This window comes from Petaurus breviceps, unplaced genomic scaffold (genome assembly GCF_028583685.1).
Source record: "Petaurus breviceps papuanus isolate PSGF00001 unplaced genomic scaffold, PetGlider_PUasm1.0 128, whole genome shotgun sequence".
Lineage (NCBI taxonomy): Eukaryota > Metazoa > Chordata > Mammalia > Diprotodontia > Petauridae > Petaurus > Petaurus breviceps.
The window spans coordinates 9,337,338-9,353,014 of NW_027185664.1; the positions used below are offsets into that span (position 1 = coordinate 9,337,338).

The 15,677-nt window shown below is 34.5% G+C and overlaps 1 protein-coding gene across 14 annotated transcripts in view; it reads left to right on the forward strand.

Moving 5' to 3' along the window:
• Positions 1-15,677, forward strand: part of LOC138171996 (transcription factor 4) — a 450,737-nt gene that overhangs the window by 390,420 nt on the left and 44,640 nt on the right. For all 14 annotated transcript variants that reach the window (XM_069101609.1, XM_069101625.1, XM_069101630.1 and 11 more), the window contains 3 exons: positions 2,413-2,545; positions 11,776-11,843; positions 13,353-13,431. In XM_069101609.1, the coding sequence (XP_068957710.1) occupies positions 2,413-2,545; positions 11,776-11,843; positions 13,353-13,431 (280 nt within the window). The remainder of the gene's footprint in view (positions 1-2,412; positions 2,546-11,775; positions 11,844-13,352; positions 13,432-15,677) is intronic.

A 15,677-nucleotide genomic window follows, 5' to 3' on the forward strand; every position in this document is an offset into this window, starting at 1 on the left:
GGCATGTATAGTATTTTAAGTTGAATGCATGTGGACTCCAGGACTTAATCTAATAGCTGTTTGATATTTTGGTTGTTTAATGAATTCCCTAATGCCATATTGTTTCCTTGGGATTTATTTTTTAAAAGAAATATATAGTTTAAAATTAAGACCGAATTCCCATGACTTGAAAGTTTCATTTCTTTGAGTTTTTATTAAATTAGTTTTACCATGCCTGATAAAACTCATAAGTAAAATCAGCATTTTAACATTAATTTACCTCTCGTTTAAAATACAAACCTCTTCTTCTCTTGCCTGCACAAAGTACAGGACTTTATAGATATGCTTCATCACCTATATATAAACTTCTTGAGAAGGCTCCTTAACTCCTTTAAAGTTTCCATATGATAGGCAGTGTGTAAATATTTGTCAAGTGATTTTTTTAAGTGTGGGATTCTTTTCCAATGATTTTTTTCTGCTTACCATCCCATTATCCTTTCTTACTTTGAACCACACATCATATTATGTGTATCTCATTAAAAAGCAGCATAATTTTAGAAGAGTTCTTGTTATAATGGTGATTAAAATTGGGTAGGATTGGTGGTTCAGGTGCCTCAAAAAAAATGTCTTTGGTTACATGTTAATCTGAGTTCATTCTGCTTATACAAAGAAAATTTTGTCAAAGGTCACTTTGACATTGATAAAATCAATGTTAAAACATATTCTGTATATCAGGCAGATATATTTTATTATTTATTTATTTGTTAAATGCTACCCATCAATGAATGAACAGTAGTGTTTTTTGGAGGGAAGTGGAGAGGTTATTAATGTTATTTTTTGTTTTTGTAGGGAAGCAGAGGGGAAAGAAAAGTTGTTTTGCTTTCTCAAACCTATCCTAAGTGAAGAGGAAGATTAAAAAAAAGTATAAAACATGTTCCCTGCCATTCACGGAGCTTACATATTATTTAGGGAGATGAAATTACACAAGAAAAAACTTAAAAGAGTCTTGAAAGGCAGTACATAATTAAGTGCTAAGTGATGCTGTGCAAAGTATAAGTACTGTAGGAATTTAAGGAAGGAGGAGCTCTCTGAGTGTTGGAAAAGTTAGAGAAAGTGGACAGGAGGAAGGGAGGAACTGGATTAGTATTTCACTAACGAATATATTAAGACAATAAAGGCTAATGAAGAACAAATGAATGGAATTTAAACACTGATAACTACCATCCATGCAGCTTAATGTTATATTACTAAACCTTGCAGCTAAAAAAGTATCCCCAATAATCATATAATAAGGTAGTTTTATCATATATTACATATGCAACCAAAGAAAGTATATGTTTTACATGGTGAACCCACTTTGTTCCATGCATGTCATATGAAAGGCATATATAGTATGTTTAAAAATTATATTATTTTACGAAACTATGTTTTTCTTGTAAAAACATACAGTTGGACAAATCTTTGTGACTAAAGTACATTGTTATCTCATAACCACATTTTCAGTTCACAGAAGATGTGCACAGGTAATAAGATTAATTACCAACATTCATCAGTTATTGCATGCCCTGGGAAAAACTACTTATATAGAATACTGTCACAACAGCTTCACTGGAAAAGATGAATTCGAAAGGAAATTATTTCTTAAAGATAATCTTATTTCAGAGTCCAGAGTGTAGCTAGTACAGAGATCATACAAAGAAAGCACCCAAAATAAAGTGAGTCATTCTTAGTTTAGTTTTGTTCAACCTTAGTCAAATTTAACAATATCCTTTCAGAGTAAGTTAATCTGAGGGTTTTTTTCCTGGTTTGTATTTTGTGAATTAGAAAAAAGTGATTGAATAAGTAAACAAGAAGCTTTAAGACTATTAATTATCCTTTCCCATTTGATATAAGGAAGCAAGAATAGATGGCATTGGGAGATCATGTGAAACAAGTAAATATTGATTTACTTTTCTAAAATTTGGTATGTGGCGAAATCTTTCTCAACTGACCACTTTAGAAGCCATAAAAAATTTATTAGAAGTGATCTTAAATTGAAAGCCAAATCAGACTTTCATCAGAATTCTTATTAATTTAAGCATTTTGAAGTTCTACAGATGGAGATAATTTTTAGTGTAGTGTTCACTCTGTAATGCTTAGGTCACTTGATAATTGTAGTCTTATTTGATGAAAACCCAAACCAGCTATGTATGCCATCTTTCTGAGGATCATAATTTTTTTTATTTTATTCAGCTTCTAAAATGGAAGGTCTAAGAAAATTAGAGTAACTAACAATTGTACTTAATTATTTGTAGAACCTAAAGGCAAAACTTGGGTGCAAAATGATTAGTTTTTAGTGAAGCAAGAAAGAGATACAGAACTGGATGGTCATAATTTTTTAACCTTCTTTTAATATTTCTATGTTTTTTTTTAATTTCCTGCTTTTTACTACAGAGTTATCCTTCACACTCTTCAGCAGACATCAATTCTAGTCTTCCTCCGATGTCCACTTTTCATCGTAGTGGTACAAACCATTACAGCACCTCTTCCTGCACACCACCTGCTAATGGGACAGACAGTATAATGGGTGAGTCAAGAGGGGTCTTCATGTTAATGCATATGACCAAAAGAAAGGACTTTAGAAATGAAAGCTCTCTTTCACTTAGAGTAAGTTTGCTTGCACCCATCTAGTTAGGCAATCTGCAAGTTTCATTTTGAAGTCCTTCTTTAATAATACAGTAGCTAACATCAAAAATATTAGCTTGTTCTAAATAAGTATTCATAAAATCCTAAAGGTTTCTATTGGCTTAGTTGTGACAGACATTTCTGTTTGTGTTTCCTTTTCAACTTTTAACTTTTCACCTGCTTTTGGTATTAGGAAAGGAGATAGGAATAAAATAACCCTCTCACATAGAAAAAGCAAGCAGAACTATCGAGGGATTTTTGCAATGAAAAACAGGGAATAATATAGTAAAGCTAATTTATACCAAAATCACAGGTTGCTCTGGACCACTGATCATCATCTTCACTGAAATTTCATGAACTCTGATAAACAGAGATGTTCCATTATTTCTCATTTTCAGACTGGAACTTCTAAACCTGAAAAATTACCAACAAAGCTAATGGTGAATCCATGGTATAACTTTACTAGTTAGCAGTAAGGTCGGCAAAATTTAAAAGCAAGAAAAAAGAAGTAATTGCAGAGCAGAAAATGAAAGCAATATTACTCTGTGCATGTGGTTTGGCCGATGGAAAGCCCCATCTCTGGTCATGAGTTTTAGATTCGTTGGAGAATGCACGGTCATTCATTTACTTAGAGGTGCTGCCTTAAGTTTCCTGTCTGCTCTTGGTTTTAGTATTTTTTGTCTTTTTAATGGATAAAGTTTAGATTTTCAGAAGGGAAGAAGCAACGATAGTTAAGGGAGAAGTAGATCAAGGGAGGAGTCACATATACATAGTAAATGAGAATAAATATGTGTTAATTAATTCAGCTTTATTTCTAGTATGGGAAAAGAGTGCATGGTTTAAGAAGAGCTAGTCATGTAGGTGCCATAAGATAATAAATGTTGAATGAGCTGTAGTCAGCATAGCCATTAATCTCAGAGGAGAAAAAAATGATTTATATTGTTGAATTAGTAGTGTGCTAGTAATTGTCTTGTAGGGGAAAGATAAGATGTTATTATCAGACATGGGTACTATAGTCATACCACAAGTGCCAAAAGATGTCCCTGTTGTTTGTAGAGACAAAGCCAGTGGCTCAGGTGCAGAAGGCAAGAGGAGGAAGCCCTGAGTTAATGGGAGAGAGAGAATCAGAATTCTTTGACCCCATATAATATATTGGTAAAACAACAATGATCTAAAATGATTTTGAATTTATGACAAGACTACAGAATTCCTCACTAATAAGTGAGCAATATAGTCTCATCGTCCTTTAGTGAGGGAAGTTTGCTGTAGTAATTCAGCTTTATGGAACAGTAGCCTTCTAGACATATCAACTAACTTGCTCAGGTTATCTGAACTTGTACAGAGAGGAACAGAATCCTAATGATTGTATTTCTTAATAAAGTATATCTTTGATCTAATAAATATTTCTCAGGGAAATATTTCAAATATTCTTTTATACCATACTGTTGTAAGTAGGAGACTTTGGTTCCCTTATATAATAATTCTCTCAGAATTTGAATTGATTATCACAGAGTATGCTGGAGTTCAGTGATGGCAGCAAGTTTTTATAACAAGATGAGAAGCCTTCTCTTCTGATGTTACTGATACTTTCCTAACAAACAGTATAGATTAATAAAATACATCTGTAGAGTTTCTAAAATATTTGGCATATATTCACTCATACTTAAATGCAGGAAATAAAGAAATATTGCATTGCCTATATCTCAAAGAACAAACAGAGCTAATTAAATAATTGGTAAATAGGGAACACATAACCTAACATATGTTTTAGATTACACACATGATTCTGTATAAAATGACTATAAGCAGTACTAATGCAGTAAGAATGGGGTTCAAGCATTAACACATGGGCATCATATTTTTCGTGTTTCCCTGGTGTAGATACACGTCAGTATTTTTATAATGGAGATACTTCCATTAGGCTACTTTTCCAACTATATGACCATCTCTCACATGTATTGAGAACCTTTTGATTTTATGATATTAATCTCATTGTTACTTGTGAATTTAATTATTGGTCCATGAGATACTTGTTAGAACATAACTTAAAATCATGGAATCGTAAAATATTAGAACTGCAGAAATCATTAAAATAGTATATTCTAGCCTGCTCTTTTTACAGAGGAGGAAGCCAAATTACAGTTTTATTCAGAGTAATAAGGCTTAATAAATATGACACGAGAACTTCATTATGAAACCTTAACAATTTAACCTCCTTGGACTGTTTTTAATTTGGGACAATAGCAAAAGTTAAATTATTCTTTAATCCAACTTTCAGAGATGAAGTAGAGTACCAAGGTTTGGGATGAGTGGGATTTTGCTTATTTATTATTTCAGAAGGAAACTAAGTTTACTTGGTTTTGTTTTTTTATCTCTGAATTAACAACTAGACTTCCTAAAAAGAGTGTTACTCTTATTACACCAATGAATAATTTACTTTTATGATATGATCACCCCTTTATCTTCAGTAGAAATTTAAAATGATTTTTTTTTCATCCAGAGAAGTCAGAGGTATCCACTTTAATGGAGCATCAGCATAGTAACTCCATTAAAATCGTTTGCCTCATCAAAATCATATTTATTTTTTTATTAAATTTAAACTGAAAAAGATCTATTAGTAAAAAGGAGTGAAGTGCCATGGGTTGAAGACAGTATTAATTCCAGTTCTGAGTTAAAATTGAAGTAGAATAAGAAGAGAATCATGAGTTGCATTCATCACTAAGTAACTTGGCTCTAGTAGAGAGCCTCTCTTTCCTTAGTTAGGCTTGTCCCAAAATATCAGAAACTAAGCCTTTCCAACATGGTAGAACAATTCCTTTCCGCCAGCCTACCCTTTAAGGACCTGGAGTGAATTCAGTACTACAGCCAGGCACCAGAGCAGATTTTTGTAACATAATCCTAATAACTTAAAGCAAATCTTCTATGATTGGGGGGGGGAGGGGTGTGAATAACCTCTACAGCATATAAGAGAGGACATGGATGGTGGTCAATCAGGATGAGACGGAACACATAGGTTGTGCTTTGTACCATTAGAGGGAGGGCCCACATATGTGAAACGATGGCATCATTAAAGAATTGAAGTGAATCAATCAAATTCTCTTTTACCTGTAATGGCTATTGTCATGTCTTTGTCCAAGACCTTCCAAGGCTGGGTTTAACTCGGAATCAGCACATTGTTCTGGCAGCACTAAAAGTAAACATTTATTCAAATGGGAAGTAGAAATCAATTTTACAATTAGCAGACATTTGTTAAATTTCTACAAAGTACAAAGTGCTAGGCATTGGAAATGCAAATGTACAGTTGAACATTCCCCTTAGGGGTGGAACTGTACAATGATAACTAGGTGAAAGGAGTGGTGGGAAGTATGTATCATAAACAGGATTAGGATTAGAAGCAGAGACTGTCTAGGGCTCCCACATACCTGCCTCTCCTACCATAAATGATCCCTAATTCACTATTCCTGATAGGAAAAACAAAGCATGTGACCTAATCCCAGCAGAATGAGGCTAGCGAGGAGCATAAAACTCCATCCCTTTACCCCCACCCTCAATATATCACTGAAAAAGACATTTTCCTCATCTCTGTGAGTCTATGGACAAAAGCCGGCTATGATTTGGGATTTTCAATTCTCTTGTCTCTAAAGGAAAAAAAAAGTGCTGTGTATATAATAAATATATTAAGTATGATAACAAGTATTAGGGTGAAGTTTCCTATGGATGATGTTACCTGTGTTTCAGAAAGCCTCAAAGAAAGCAGCTTTGAAGGAACAGACTACCGAGATAGATTTAATTCAGCATATGATAAAGATTACTTTGTAATATAGCTATCCGATTCTTGAATTAATATAGCTTGCTACTTTTGCTTCTACTGACATGTTTGTAGGACATGATGCATTTCAGTATGTGGCTTTCCTGATAGGAACATTGTGTTCCTTCCCCCTTGAGGACTTGGTTTCTCAATGATGTGATTATTTGAATAGTCATAGAATATTCACTTGATGTTTTACAAGAGTCTCGAGCTTCTGAGTACATTTGGATGATGAACAGTCACATAGCTTAAGAGAGGTATGAATTTTATCTAGTCGTATCAATGCATTTTAGTTAGGACCACCAACTGAGAGTCACCAATTTGAACTGTTTCCTTTCATTTCTCGCAAAATAACGAGGAAGCCAAGCTTCCTGCTAAACTCTCCCCACCCCTCGACCTCCCCAACAAGTACAGTGTTATAGTATGTATTTGTATTCCAATTTAAAAACTGTGCCAAATACAATACTGCCTCAGAGAGAAATGTTGCGTACTTTTCCTCATTAATTTCTGGTCCATAGTCATGTTACACACCCAGCAGGTCAACAGCCAGAAGATGTCCCACATTACAGTCAGTGAATTTCAGATTTAAAAAAAAATCTCTTCTTTAGATACTTAGCCCGTGACCCAGATTTTTTCAAAAGACTTTATGCCTTTGGTATTGTCTGCATGATGTTCCAACAGTAGGATTATGGGTGTATATTGTGGGGTAATTCATGTTTCTGACATTTTTCAACTTCACTGAGTCCCTAGGCAGAGTTCATTCTGTCTTTTTGTTAGGGTGTGTATGAATGTAACTCTCATTTTTTTTTCCCAAAGCTGATATTAAGACAGAGAAAGGGTGGTCCAAGACAAAGCTAAGGATCTTAAATTCTTCATTTTGCTAAGCTTACAGCCAGCAGCAGCAGCACCTGTGTTCAAGTCCTCTGACTGATAATCATCTAACTGGCTGTGCTAAACCCTCCTACAAAATTATAGTTCCTCACAACAATTAAATATCCTCATATTCATGCCAGAAATGTGTTTAGAAATGGGTCCTGTCCCTGTCCTCTCCCTGTCCCCCGACTTTGAGCAAGATAAGGGAAGAAATCATCCCAGTTGATGCCCACCAGCTATGCAAACTCCAGCTTTGTTTTGTTATGAGGACTTTACACATGTGACACCATGAGGTACTGGAAAAAAACTGGCCTAAGAGAAAATGTGGGTGCTAATCTTGCCTCTAGTCATGTGACCTTGAGGAATGTCCCCTCACCTGACTGGGATTCAGCTAAATGATGCCTGAAATCCCTCCCCTCTCTAAAAACATGAAGGCAGGCTCAGTGAATACCTATAGAATCAAGGGCATGGAGAGGTAATTTTGAAGAGCAGGACTTAAGGAAAGGTAGACAATTTAGTGGGTACCATTTCCCATATCTGAAAAGAAAGGAATCATTCTGCTTGAAAACTAAACGAGCCTTGTTCTGATTTTATTTATCCATTCTACTTTGTCAGAGATTTTAAAAGTTGACTCATACTGGGGACATAAAATTTTCAGAGGGATGAATTTTATTCCTTTTCTTGAACTGTGTGTTCAGTATTATGAACATATTTGCATGTGTACATGTATGTACATATATGTACAGATAGACTCATGCATGTGTGCACACATACATTTCTATACCTCAGTTGTTCCTCATCTGTAAAATGAAGGGGCTGGTTAGATGATTTAAGTGTCTTTTTACTTCTACTATCTGGTCTGTTTTAAACCTCTTTCTTCCATCAATATTATAAATATTACCAATAATTTATATGGTCTGTAAAGTTTTACAAACTGCTGTCCTTACAAAAATATTGGCAGATTTATAGATAGTGAGGTATGATTCTTAACATTTCGTGGAGGGGGGGGAACTGTAATTTAGAGGGGCTGAGCAACATATACAGCATCATGCTTATAGAAAGGAGCAGTCAAGACTTGAACCCAGCCTTCTGACAATAATACCATTTCTTTTTTCCTTACACGACTTATTTGTTCTTTTCTTGAGTACTACTTATGATAATTTGAAGTGGTAGTATGTTATATTTTTTGTTCTACCACCTACCCACCCATCTTTATACATAAAATGAGAAAACTGCATTAAAATAGATAAGAAGATTGTTATTACCCACATTGTTCTTTAATTAATAAAAATAATATCAGGTCACAGTCTCATTTGAAAATTAGTAATTTGTTGTTATTTGTTATTTGCTGTTACTAGAAAAGAGATTATCACATCCAAAATCATTTTCTGTGCCCTTAGCTGCTTTTCAGTTTTTACTCTTTACTTTGAAGTTGTTTTGAAGTGATGCTTTGGAGACTATTTGCTTCAGTATTATATCTTATCCATGATTGACACCATGTCTGCTGTCTTGTTTGAACTCTTCCTAAATTGTAATAATGTAGAATTTTGCAGTGTGATCTCACACATCTTCTATTTCATAGGTACCTAATTTTAAATTAAATAATTCAGTAGGAAAATAGCCAAAGAAATTGTGGTAAATGGTTAAAGGCATATTGCTACCATAAGAAATGACTAAGAAAATTCAGAAAAACACAAGAAAAGTTTTATGAACTGATCAAGAGTGAAGTAAGCAGTACCAGGAAAACTAAATACAGTGACTGTAATATGAAGGAAAAGAAAAATTGAACAAAACTGAGTTCTATGTATATGGACCAAACTTGTCCCTAGACAAAAGTGAAGAAAATGTATTTCTCTCCTTTCATTAGAGCTATTTTCATTTTCTCTTTAAACCTTTTTTTACAGGGGATGATTCACTAGATAGGGGGCAAGTGTAGGATATATTCATAAATGAATATGGTATGTTTGTAAAGCATCAGGAAAACAAAAATAGTTTTAATACTAAAAATATTCCTAATTAGTTTACAAATAACCTGGTATTAGCCTATGAACTTATTTTTTTTTCTAGTGTTTAGTACTGACATGCCAGTCACACCCACAAATCCTAAAGAGAAAAATGCCCTGGGGCAGCTAGGTGGTGCAGTGAATAGAGCACCGGCCCTATAGTCTGGGGGACCTGAGTTCAATGTGGCCTCAGACACTTAACACAAAAAACTATCCATGTGACCTTGGGCAAGTCACTTAAACCCAGTTGCCCTCCAAAAAGCAAAAAAAAGAGAAAAATGCCCCCCCCCCCCCAAATGATGCTACAGGAAAGCAGGAAAAAATAGCTACAGTCATTTTATTTAGGAAACCTCATTATTTTCTTTTTCAAGTACATAAGGGTTGTTAACCTTTTTGTGTGTTGTGGACTCCTTTAGCAGTATAATGAAGTCTATGCAACCCATTTTTAAATGTCTTTTAATGTACAAATAAATATATAAAAATTGGAAAGAAAATTGAAATACAGTTATCAAAAGTATTTTTTTGAAAAACAAGCTCACAGACTCCAAGTTAAGAATCCTGGTTTTAAATAGTTAATGCTAAAGAATATGTATATCCCTTTATTTTTTTTTAACTTTTTTCAACAGCTGTTCTAACATTATTGCTCAGTATATTTTCATGATCCCATTCTGTGATGTCTAGCAATGAATTCTGGGATTTTTGTGAGCAACTTTAGTTCTAAACAAGCACCGAGATAATGATTTTTCAAAACATATACATACATGTGGTGAAATGAGCATGATTTAAGGTTTGGGTTTTGTTTTGTTTTGGTCAAAACAAATAATTGGTTCCAGGTTTTAGCATTTCTGCCTTTAGATTTTGTCTATCACTGTATCTGAATGTGGTTGTTAAACTAACAATTAAATCTACAAAAAGTTGTATCAAAACATTTGGCATTCTCTTCACCTTCATATGGTCATAATGGTAAAGATGGAAAGGAAAAAATATAGTGTGACTATGATAAGGCAATTATATCTTCCCAGAATGGATTACCAATGTAAGAAGCTAGGTTTCTATAGAATTATCCTTTTAGAATACTAAATCCTAAATACCCCTTTATTCTGATATCTTTGTTTTTGCAAATGAAGAAACTAATGTATAACCTGTTGGTTCAAGGACAGGGCTTGAAATGAGGCAAGCATACTTGGAAAACCTGTGTTTTAAGATTATATAAATATACAAAGTCTTGTTGAATTAGCTCAGAAGAAGTCAAGTTGCCTTTTTCTCATCTACAAAACAATGATATGTTTCCTAAGCCTCTCAAGAATGTCTATAAAGTATTTTGAGAAGTCAGCCCATAATAAATAGTATAATGTGTAATGTAAATAGGAAAAAAATAACTCGGAGGATCAATGATTTGGGCAGCGTGGGGAACTTTGATTGTAGAAATTCCATCCAATAATGTATTTTGCAGCCCATCTGTGACTCAGTAGATAAGTTCGGAGGGCAACGTTGCCTATGGTATAGAAATGATTTCCCGGAGTCATACAGCTAGAGAATGTTAGAGGTGGAATTGGAGTGGTCTTTCTCACTCCGAGAGCAAAACTATTGGTGTGACACACCCACTGTCTCTTTTTATTGTATATCATGTTAAACAATTGATTTACTTACAGTTATTGGGTAATAATAAAGACCTCGGACATATTAACCATATCTCTTCTTTGAAAAGTTGTTTAGTTCTAGAAGCTACTTGTGAGATGTTTCAGAGAACTACACATAGGTTTCAATTGTACGTAGTTACCTTATAATTCATTATTTAACAGTAAGTTAGTGTTTGGCGTTCTAAAGATAAGCCTGAAGAGTTGCTAGCATAATTTTATCCTCAGAATCTCGACTGGGTTGATTTTGGTGACATAGCAGTTTGTTTCTGTGCTAATAAATGGACATACATGGAAGTATTTTTTAAGTGTTTCATTTTTCTACAGGTCGAATCTCTACAGATTCATTGTTGCATTTAGTCAAGTGAGCTAAGAGGGAGAGACAGTGTTTACTATGTGTCAAATGTTGATTGGTGGCAAAAATAACCTAATTTCATATGGAGCACAGCAATGACTCTCTTGGAGACTACAGAGACTTCAAATTGAAGTGTCTTCTTTAACTACATTTTTTTAAATCTATATAGTTACTGCCGCTCACCCATCATTGTCCTTAATCAAGGACAGGGCAAATATCCACGAGGACATTTAAAAGACCACAGCAAGGTGTCAGGTGTATATTTTTTCTGTTTAAAAAAAATGTAACATGAATATATTTGACATCTACCTTAGCAAACAAATTAATGCTAATTAAAGATTAATGTGATATAATTAGCATTAAAATGCAATTAAATTATGAGTAAGTGGACTAGGAATAGAAGATGCCGAAATGTTGCCCTGCCTGGTTTTCACATTCAGCCTTTTGTTTTTGCAGCAAATAGAGGGAGTGGTGCGGCAGGCAGTTCACAGACTGGCGATGCTCTGGGGAAAGCACTTGCCTCGGTAAGAAAATATTTACTTTGGGCTCCACATTTACCGTTGTAAAAGGGTGAACTTTAATCAAAAGTGGACATTGGAAATTTCAGAAAATGAACAGCAAACAGGATAGATTTGATTCTAGAGAGTGTCCAACTTTGCTGTAAAATATAATGTTCATTGCTTAAAAGGGGGCTGGGGTTCCTTGGACATATGTGAAAACTAAAGATTTTATTCCCATTCTTCTTCTAATAGTTGTACTAGGTAGCAGTAGGACATGTGTGTACATATCTTCTTTATTTGACATCATTTCTCTCTTGTTCAAAATTACTTAATGTTGGTAGACATACCAGATTATAAGCACTCTTCCGTGTCATGATGTCTTTCACTGATTGTACCCCAAGTTCTCAAAGACCTATAAAATGCGGTAATTAAAAAATACAACAGTTACAGAAATCAATTTAATAAATAAAAACCATCAAATTTAAAGACAGAAGATTTGATTCCCACGTCTTCCACTAATGAAATGTATGACACTGGGCAAGTCATGTAGCTTGTGTGGGCCTGAGAATTCTCATCTATTAAATGAAGAGGGGTGGGGTTTGGATAAGATTTGTTTAGGTTGTTTTCATCACAGAAATTCTATGATTCTCTTACCTGGTAGAACTATTCTACTGTGTTTCCTTGTTCTACTACCACGAGACAAGAGTTGGTTAGATCTGTTTTCATTAGTGAAAAAGGGAACATATTATTTCTGTAAGATGCACACCTGATATTGTCTGTTTAGACTAAGCATGTATACTCATAGATGTAAATTGTAGATGTTTTCCATTATTGCAACAACTCAAGAGCCCCAGTTGTATGTCTACCATCACTAGAAGCATTAAATGAGTTGATTTTACTGTAAACATTCTTTCAAAAAATGTTAGTGCTTAAAAAAAAACTTAGTTCTTGCAACTAGTTTCTATACAGACCATGGCCAAAAGGAAAAATACATGAATCACAGAATTATAAAACTGAAAGAGTTCCTATATTTTTTATGCAAGGCAACAGTGAAGTTAAGAGATTTGTTCAAGGATGTGTAGCTTGTTTGGGGGAAGCTGCTACAACCCAGCTTGACTGACTCTGAGCCCATGATTCTTTGTGTAATGCCATGCATTCTCAACATGTTCTACCTTATCAGATTACATAAACTGTGAATGCATCTGGGTTAGTCATGCTCACTGAACTCATCTGGGTCATACAAAATTCTAACCCTGTCATAGAGCATTACTTTTAACTAATATGAATGGACTTTTATTATGTTTTCAAAGGTGTTATTTTCCAGAGGTGCCATTTAGGAAGCCACATAAGCATTTCTGATCATGAAGACTCCCATAGTTGAGCAATTTGTGGTATCAATACTTTTGGGAATTTGAGATGATCCCATTAGAGTAAATTGGCTATACAGCAGGGCTTCTTAGCCAGGGTTTATTTTAAGGTCTGCTTTATAACTTGAGTTTTGTATTGAATGTTTTTTTCTTTTTCTATTTTAAGATCTATTCTCCGGATCACACTAACAACAGCTTTTCATCAAATCCTTCAACCCCTGTTGGCTCTCCTCCTTCTCTCTCAGGTAACCGTACGTGAAATTTGATTTCCCAATCTCAGCAGAAATTAATACACATACTTTCCTATGAAAATAACTCCCTTAAGCTCTGTAAGGTTTGTAAAGTGACTTCCTCTTGCGACATAGGTCTAGATTTTTATTTTTGCTTGGACCTGTGATTTTATTCATAAAGGAAGTTCCTAGTGAGGAACTTCCCCATACTGCAGATCAGTACCTTCTCTGCAGTTTATAACCTTGATGAACAACCTCAGGTGGTGAGAAGTTAAATGACTTCCCCAGGGTACCCAGAGGTAGAACTTGAACTCACATCTTCATGTCTCAACGCTGGCTCTGTCCACCACTGATATGGCCTCTCAAGAGAGACATAGGACGCAGAAGTGTTTCTCACAACTGCAGCCTGTTTAGAGAAGAGTAACTGGACATTCTGCTGCTTGCAAATATTGCTGTGTGTTTTTTCCCTCAGAATATATGTATCAGGTGTGGATAGAGAAAGTAACGTAGAGCTGGGGTGGGGAACCCATGGAATATGAGGAAGACCTTTATGTGTCTTAAGTTTTACCTGGTTCTGCAGATGACATGAAGCAAAAATTAATAAAAATATCTCAAATGACAAAGTTCAGCTAATGTATTCATTTCAACAGAATGGAAGTGTGCTCAAAAAATATGTTCTATTGGGATTTATAGAATTTTATTGAATTCTTTAGTTCCATAGAAATAATTTAAGAGAAAAAAATTTGTATAAATTGTGAAAAAAATCTGGGTAAGAAAAAAAAACATTCTAATTTAATTTATGTGATCGATTTTCGTGGCTTGGACATTTAGCTGGGTCATGGGTGAGTTTAGTAGATTATGAGAATTATCCATAAATTAGTTTAGTTTTTAGAGGCGCCTTTTTTTTTTTTTTCTTTTTTGGGGGGGTAGAAGACAGGGTAATTGGGGTTAAGTGACTTGCCCAAGGTCACACAACTAGTAAGTGTTAAGTGTCTGGAGCCAAATTTGAACTTAGGTCCTCCTGATTCCAGGGCCAGTGCACCACCTAGCCACCCTTAGAAGTGCCTTTCAAAAGGCTTAACACAACACCTAATGCAAGCATTTCCAATGGACTCTTGGTAGTATTTAGTACCTATATTCTTTGTGGTATAGAGAGGTGACTTCTTAATAGATCGACTTTTCTTGACATCCTTAAGAATTGATTTTAATTAATACTTTATCAAACTGTGTTTTTAAAGTCATCAAAGGGGTAGACAACCTAAATTCAGTCAGCTACTGTCTCTTCAGCTGTTTGTTACACCGAATAACATGCATATTGTCAGCTATTTATGATGTTAATTTGTGACAGTAAAATTTTCAAACTACTGGATTTCTTAGCAAGAGAGGAATAAATTCTGGGTAGGTAGTGGTAGTTTACTTAAGATTCCATGATTTGCGTCTACCTCTCCTTAGACAGAGGACAGACCCAAAGATGAGAGCAGTTTATGGACCCTGATGTCCTGGTAGCAAGAAAAGGGAATTGAAACTAACCATAGAAATGAAGTGGCTATTGTCAGGTGATAAGCTGAACATTAATCACCTCATGCTTAAATTAATACTATGGAGATATTGAAGTATTGTTTTACTGACTGTAATCCAGTCTTTTCTGCAAGCCATGACCTGTACTTCAGGTAAGTGAAGAACAACTAATGTTCATGTTATTTAGCATAGAAGGAAAAGTACAGCCTAGCTTTAAAGTCAGTAGTTTAATAGATATATAAAGCAGTCTACTCAGTAGCATAATTTTGGGAGACAAGAATAAGCTCTGTATTCAGGGGCATGTTGGTTTAGAAACATTGAGGCAGAAAAAAAATCTTTCATAGTCCTGTTAGAAAGTTAGAGAAGATCACATGTGAAAGAAAAGCTAATTTTTATGATAACATGGATTTAGAGACAAATACTGATCCTCGTTTCCATGTCTCATTATTTGATATAAATAAGTATGCAAGATCAATCTATATGCTCTCTTTCTAAAATAAATAAAATTAATTTAAAGAAAATCACTTTTTCATCACCTAAGATAATAGTAATGTCACTTATTGTCCAGGGTCCTTTATTTCTACCGAGCAAATATATAAACAAATTAAAAAAAGTCATTGTATCACTAAATTTTGATATGGAAAATAAAACTCTGTATGTAATAATACTCCGCTTTTAAAATTGTAACACCTTGGTTAGTGTAACTCTAAAGGTAATTCACAAATCTGGTAGGCTAGAAACAT